The sequence below is a fragment of the Prionailurus bengalensis genome, chromosome A1, assembly GCF_016509475.1.
Source record: "Prionailurus bengalensis isolate Pbe53 chromosome A1, Fcat_Pben_1.1_paternal_pri, whole genome shotgun sequence".
In the NCBI taxonomy this organism is placed as follows: domain Eukaryota; kingdom Metazoa; phylum Chordata; class Mammalia; order Carnivora; family Felidae; genus Prionailurus; species Prionailurus bengalensis.
Genome location: NC_057343.1, coordinates 110,471,461 through 110,478,807, shown reverse-complemented (window position 1 = coordinate 110,478,807; position 7,347 = coordinate 110,471,461). Strand labels below are relative to the sequence as shown.

Here is a 7,347-nt window from a genome sequence, read left to right as displayed (position 1 = left end):
AATGTGTACCATTTGCCCATGAAACAGGCCCTATTCTGCTGGTCAGCTCTCCAATCACAGGTGCTCACTGACAGGTCAGGGTCAGAGCAGGGAACAACCATCCTGCCCCAAAGCAACCCAGGCCAGAGAGATGCAACTTTCCTTCCAACACATCCCTTTTACATCCATCCCTCCCCCAGTTCTTTGAGACATCTTATATAACTGGAAGACACTTGGGGAGGCTTTCCTAGAATAAAGTAATAGTCTGCCACAAGAATAGTAAAATATTCATTCTTGCCAGATAGAAATTACTTGCAGCTTTCACAAGTTTTTAATTCCTTCAGCTGGTATCCATTAAGGTTTATAAAGCTCAGCATCTGAATTGTAGCCTAAATTCTCTGAACAAAGATGAGGATCCCTCAAGCCCATGAGCCTCAATGGGAAACAACTACACTGGCTTTCTCTTGCCACTGAAAAAGCAAGTTATTATTGTATTTTGTGTGTGTGATGTATGTGACCCCTATGTTGAACTCTCAAGACGCCTTTTTTTCTTAAGTTTATTCTCATTTATTTTGAGAGAGAGAGCTAACAGGGTAGGTGCAGAGAGAGGGAGAGAGAGCGAATCCCGAGCATGCTCTGTACTGCTAGTGCAGAGCCCGAGATGGGGCTGGAACCCACAAACTGTGAGATTATGACCTGAGCCGAAATCAAGAGTTGGACGCTTACCCGACTGAGCCACCCAGGCACCCCATCTCAAGAGGCTTGTAATTAATTCTTGGGCTTTCCCAATGTGCAACCAAATCATCACAAATAATGCCATTTGGAGCACACCTGGGTAACTCACTCAGTTAAGTGTCCTACTCTTGACTTTGGCTCAGGTCATGATCTCACAGTGGGAAGGAGCCTCGCATCAGGCTTATGTTCACAATGCTGAGCTTGCTCAGGATTCTCCCTCTCTCTCTCTCTCTCTCTCTCTTTCAAATAAATAACTGTTTTTAAAATAGTTCTCCTTATGTTACATCTTATTCTGTCTCTTGTCTTTTCACATTTGCTATAATGAAGTTTCTTTTAAAATCAGCTGACAGATGAATCTTATTTGGTGGGAAACTTGAAAATTTGAGAATAAAACCTTTCTAGGGAAATAAATCCCTAGGAACAATGAAGAAAAGTGGGGACAAAGAAAGATTAATTAGGAGGGACTACCTTATCAGATATCAAAATGTCTTACTGAACCATGGAAATTAAAACAATGACACATCCTGGCACAGATAGATCTTGAGAAGAAAACAGAATGCTCAAACAAACTAAACTTATACCTATTTAGTATATGAGAAGTAGTTTTTCAAATCAATAAGGAAGTGATAGATTTAGTAAATGGTATCTCAAAAACTAAAAATGAGGATAAAAAAGTGTTTATTTGAGGATAAAAACGCCTGGGTGACTCAGTTGGTTGAGCATCCGACATTGGTTCAGGGCGTGATCTCACAGGTCGTAGGTTCAAGCCCCGTGTCAGGCTCTGTGCTGATAGCTCAGAGCCTGGAGCCTCCTTTGGATTCTGTGTCTCCCCCTCTCTTTGCCCCTCCCATGCTTACAGTCTGTCTCTCTGTCTCTTTAAATAAAGATTAACAAAATTTATTTTTAATAAAAAAATTTTTTACTTGAGACAGAGAAAGAGAGGGGGAGGAGCAGAGAGAGAGGAAGAGAGAGAATACCAAGCAGGCTCCACTCTCAGTACAGAGCCCCATACAGGGCTCCATCCCATGACAGTGAGACCATAACCTAAACCAAAATTAAGAGTTGGACACTTAACCGACTGAGACACCCAGGCACCCCACTATAAATGAGGAATAAGGATATAACCATAAACATAATGAAAGAATTACAATAAAATATTTTATTTTTTATTCTTTTAAGCATTTTCTATACCCCAATGTGGGACTCTGACAACCCCGAGATCAAGACTCACATGCCCTACCAACTAAGCCAGCCAGGTGACTCACAGAACATATTTTAATAATTTTGGGACATATAAGGCCATTCTAAGTGTTAGTCAAACCCAGGAACCCATAAGGAAAAGATTGTTAAAAATGCCTATTTAACAATTTAATGTCTCAGTACATGGTAAAAGATCACAAAGTTTAAAGACTACAAACAAAATAATAAAAGTATTTGTAAAACATAAAATGAAGTGTCTTTACGTAAAATATTAAAAGTTTCTACAAATCCATATTAAAAAGATCAATATCCAATAGAAAAATAAGCAAAGAGGGGCACCTGGGTAGCTTAGTCAGTTAAGCGTTGCCTCTTGGTTTCAGCTCAGGTCATGATCTCGTGTTTCATGGGGTCTAGCCCTGAACTGGGCTCTGCGCTGACAGTGCGGGACCTGCTTGGGATTCTCTCTCTTTCCCTTTCTCTCTGCCCCTTCCCTGCTTGCGTGCTTTGTTTCTCTTTCTCTCAAAACAAATAAACTTAAAAAAAAAAAAGAAAAGAAAAAAGAAAAAATAGAAAATGAAAAACAAGCAAAGAATCTGATTGACAATTCATGAAAAATAAGTCTCCAATAATCATATGAAAGGTACTTAATCTCATCAATAATGATAGGTAGGAAAGAGTTTAAAAGTTTGACCATTCAGGGCTCCTGGGTGGCTCAGTCGGTTAAGCTTCCACCTTCGGAGTATGTCAGGATGTTGCTGTTGCCTAGTTTGAGCCCCGCATCAGGCTCTGTGCTGACAGCTCAGAGTCTGGAGCCTGTTTTAGATTCTGTCTCTCTGCCTCTCCCCCCAACTCACACTCACGCTCTCAAAAATAAACATTTAACAACAACAACAAAAAAGTTTGATCATTCTCAGTTCTAGTGAGGAAATATGTTTGGGTAAAACCTATTTAAAAGACAATAGGTAATACCAATCAAAATTTAAAATACACATACTCTTTGACCCAGTGATTCTAGAAGATCAGATTACAGAAATAGAAGAGTGCCTGAAAATCTGTTCATCCCATCTTTTTGACAAAAGATCTAATTGTGTATCAATAGGGTACTGGTTGGATAAATTGTAGAATGTCCATGTAATCCAAATAACTTAACGTAGAAAAAGAATAAATTAAATCTGTATGTACTGACATGGGAAAAGACATCCAGAAGTCTACTGAGAATTGAACAAAGCAAGCTGAAGAACAGAACAGATAGTAAGATTCCACTTTGTCAAGAACAAGATGTGCTCAAAGGTTAAGGGTATCTATCACCTTCTCTAACTCTCAGTGCTAAATCACTCTTTATCCCCTTACCCTGAATTCTTTAGAGTATTTATGCTCTTTGGACATTGTCTCGGCTTATTGTTTGTAGAAAGCTCCATGTGTGCAAAGACTTTACCTGTCTAAGGCTCTATCCTCAGTTTTGAAAACATTTTAGGTGCTTCATAAATATTAATTGAAAAAAATGAATGAACACCCAGAAACGTGCATACATACACAGCTCAAAAAGTTATATGTTTCAAAGAATGTAGATTTAAGGGAATCAAATTTCCATGATCTGACACTAAATGCTAAAATAATTAAATTTAGTACCTTTTTCTACGGCGCCTGGGTGGCTCAGTCGGTTAACCATTGGACTTTGGCTCAGATCATGATCACACCGTTTGCGGGTTGGAGTGAGGCATTAGGTTAGTTCTGTGCTGACACCTCAGAGCCTTGGAGCTTGCTTCAGATTCTGTCTCCCTCTCTCTCTGCCCCTCCCTGGCTTGTGCTCAGTCTCTCTCTCTCTCAAAAATAAATGTTAAAAAAAAATTTAAATATATTAGTATCTTTTTCCGGTGGACAAAGTAGCTTTAGTTACATAATTTCATTTGGTCCTAATAAAATCCCTGTGAGAGAGTAAAGATAGAATTAACATATATTTGCACTACAGTCGGTCTTTCAATTTATGGTTCCAATGTTGCTCAAGTCATTACTTTTTATTTTTTTTAAGCCCATTCCTTTTATTTTGCTCTCCAGACTCGTTTCTGAACACTGCACACTTTTATTCATATATTTATGTGTGTGTGTGTGTATAATATATATTATAATATATATTTCCCTTATTGGAGAATGTTTCTCCCGGCTTCTCCACGCAATATACCTGTACTCATTCTTCAAGGGCCTGTTCATGCAAGACAACCGGCATCATCCTTCTTTCTTAAACCAGAGACCTACACAGGAAACAAGACACACACCTACCCACCCACTGCTTACCCCAAAGGCGGCCACAGAGGCCCGCGAGGCCGGACTGGCTCCGCCCACGCAGGCGGCCGCTGGGGGTTCGAAGGGCCCGCCCCTTCCGAGGAGCTTCCCAAAACCCAGCGCGGCAGTCCGCAGCCGCGCTAAGATGGCGACTCCCATGCATCGGCTCATAGCTCGGAGACAAGCGTAAGTGAGGGCCCGAGTAGGGCCGCGGGGCGGGCTGGGGGCGGGGAGAAACGCGTCAGCCGGTGAGTGAGCAGGGGCCGGGATGGCGGGCAGGTATCGGATCCTCAGTGTGGACAGGCGGAGGGTGGTCGTCTCTCTCACTTGTTGCTGCTCCGCGGGGGCTCGGCCCAGGCGATAAGTTTGGTGTCCACGGGCTAGTGATTGCGTGGAAGACGGCTGCGTAAGGTCCCCGGGGCGGGACCTAGGCTGCGAGGTGGGATAGGTGCTGTTCTGAAGGGAGCCTAGCGTTTGGTTTCCGCAAAGGGAATGCCCAGGAGTTGGGCACTAAGTGGTATGTGCCCCTTTGCCCACCCAGCCGCCCACCCCACGCGTGATCCGGGAAGCCTGAAGCCTTGATTCGACACCCTCCAGTCTCACCGACGTAAACCTTCAACTCCCTGTGAAGTCTCCAACCCAGCTGGCTTTTCCTGCCCTCTTCCTATCGCCTTCCCCAGGAACCCTGACTACAACGCCGATTTTTCTCCCCAAGTTATCTTCTCACTTTCTGCCATTCATTCTCTTCAGTAAATATTAATTTATTTTAATTAATATTTATTAAAATATTATGCCGCTCTCTGCCAGAATTTGGGTCTAAAGAAATGGAGGTGTTCAAGACCGGAAATATTGCTTTCAGGAAACTTATATTCCTTTGGTGAAAAGAGTGGAACAACTAAACATTTTAAGTAAATATAGGTGATGATAAGAGCTTTGAAGGAAATAAGAGGTGATGGAAAGAAAGGTCCAGTTTAGGTTGGTTGGACTGAAAAGGAATGCCTGCAGAGGTAGCATTTGAACAGAGATCAAGTGTGAGAAAAGAGATGCTCATGGGGTGGCTCAGTCCTTTGAGCATCTTGACTCAAGATTTCAGCTCAGGTGGTGATCGAGGGTCAGGATTGAGCCCTCCTTGGGCTTCCCTCTAAAAGTGGAGCCTGCTTAAGATTCTCTCTCTCATCCCCTCCCTCTCTCTGTCTTAAAAAAAAAAAAAAAAAAATTAGAAAAGAGCCAGTCATGAGAGGATTTGGGGAAAGACCATCCAGAAAGTGACAATTGCTTTGAGACAGGAAAGAACTTTAATTTTTAAGAACTAAAAGCTGGCCACTGTGGCCATTGAGCGAGAGTCAGTGGCACAAGAGGTTTGCTGTGAATGCATAATGCAGGAATCATCCCAGACACCCCTCTCTGGTAAAGCCTTTTTTCTCTTCTTCCAACATGTACACCTGAACTGCCATTTTTTCATTCTCTTGGCATTTCATGTTGTTACCATTTGCAAGTCCATAATTTATCACTCATAGTTAGCTTGCATATTTATCTGTTTCTCTTTACACTTCTGTTTTTTATTATTTTTTGTTGTTCTTCATGAATTCCACCTGTCACACCTGAGGAAGAGTTCCTTGAGCTTACACCTAGGGAGTCAAGGTAATATGCCTCCTGGAGGAGAAGGCTTTGAAGTCAAACAATTCTGAAGTCAAGAATAGAGTGACTATAACTAGGGTCCTTTATATCTGTCCAACTTTAAGTTGATGGCATCTCATTGTCTAGATTGAATCATGTCTATGGGATTGCCATGCTTTGATTAGCAGATCTCATTCTTTTACCAGCACAATTGGATGGATCTTTATAAATCAATGATGAGCTAGATAGGTAGGTTAGGTAGTGAATGCTAGATTGGTAAAACCAACCAATATCCACTTATATGAAGTGAAAGACTTAGTATCTAAAGAATATTGTTATTTCTTATTTAAGAAGTGTCAGAGAGTTTAGTAAATGTTGTTTTTCTGTGGAACGCCTGTATTTGGTAAATGAGCTATACAGAAGTAAAAGACTTATCTTTAGAAGTAAAAGATTTATCTTTAGGAGTTTCTAATCTTTTGGGGGAAGAAAATAAATGGTGTATGATAAAAAGCGGTCATGGTATAAAGACCAAGTCCTCAGGGAGTTGGAGAAGGAGACCTTTAGAAATTAGGGAAGTCCAGTAGAGTTTAGGGAGTATTTGGGGGCAGAAAGCAGAAGAGTAACCATTATTTTTCATTTTATCTTCATCAAAAAGTTTTAATTTTGTTTATAAAGACCATATATTCCGTAATAACATATTTTAAAGTATTTTTAGTATTTATTTAGTTAGGTGAAGTGAGAAAGTACTGTTGTCATTCTTTTTAAGAGTCTTTGGACTAATAGAGGAAAAATAATTCTTGTGGATGTTGAAGAGATGGTACTGGAATTCAGTGGAAAGTTTAACAGAAAAAATGACCCCAGATAGTGCCCTGTTGATCCTAATTGAGAGGATATTAGTTGGACTAATAAAAAAAAAAAAAGCCTACATTTGAACTTCCCATTCAGCAGAGTTAACTTTAAATCAATTGAAATGAAATCATTTTCACTTTGTAAATTGTAATTACATCTACTTATATGTAAGTAGATTTGTAGAACCTTGCACTATCTCGGATCATTTCTTCTGCTAAACCTTCCACTGAATTCCAGTACCATTTCTTCAGCATCTGTGAGAATTATGTAACTTTGGCTTGGGTATGAAGTACATACTTACCTCCTGAATCAACCTGTTACATTTTTCTATCTATCAAACAGTTTATTTGAGCTGAAAGGAAAATAATATTGATGAAGCTAAACCCTGCTCCCTTCTAACTTTCTAGCTTTGGACCTAAACTGTGATTTTAGTCATGTAAAAACCCTAGATGTTATCCACTTGAATTGCTATCATGTCAAGCTTCCCTGCCTCGTACTTGCATTGATTTTCTGGACTTCAGTGTCAGACTTATTTTTACCCTTGTTAAATTTCATCTTGTTAAATTTCACATTGAGTTCTAGCCTGTCAAGACCTTTTTAGATCCTGATTTGGTTATTCTTTGTATTATCTATCCCTCTTAGCTTTGTGTCAGCTATAGGTTTGATAAACATGCACATCTGTATTCT

General features: G+C 40.3%; 1 protein-coding gene across 1 annotated transcript in view; it reads left to right on the top strand.

Annotated features, from left to right (window-relative positions):
• Window positions 1-4,105: 4,105 nt before the first annotated feature.
• ZCCHC10 (zinc finger CCHC-type containing 10) overlaps window positions 4,106-7,347 on the top strand; it is a 28,340-nt gene continuing 25,098 nt past the window's right edge. The window contains exon 1 of the mRNA XM_043587752.1: window positions 4,106-4,380. Within this exon, the coding sequence (XP_043443687.1) occupies window positions 4,121-4,380 (260 nt within the window). The 5' untranslated portion in view covers window positions 4,106-4,120. The remainder of the gene's footprint in view (window positions 4,381-7,347) is intronic.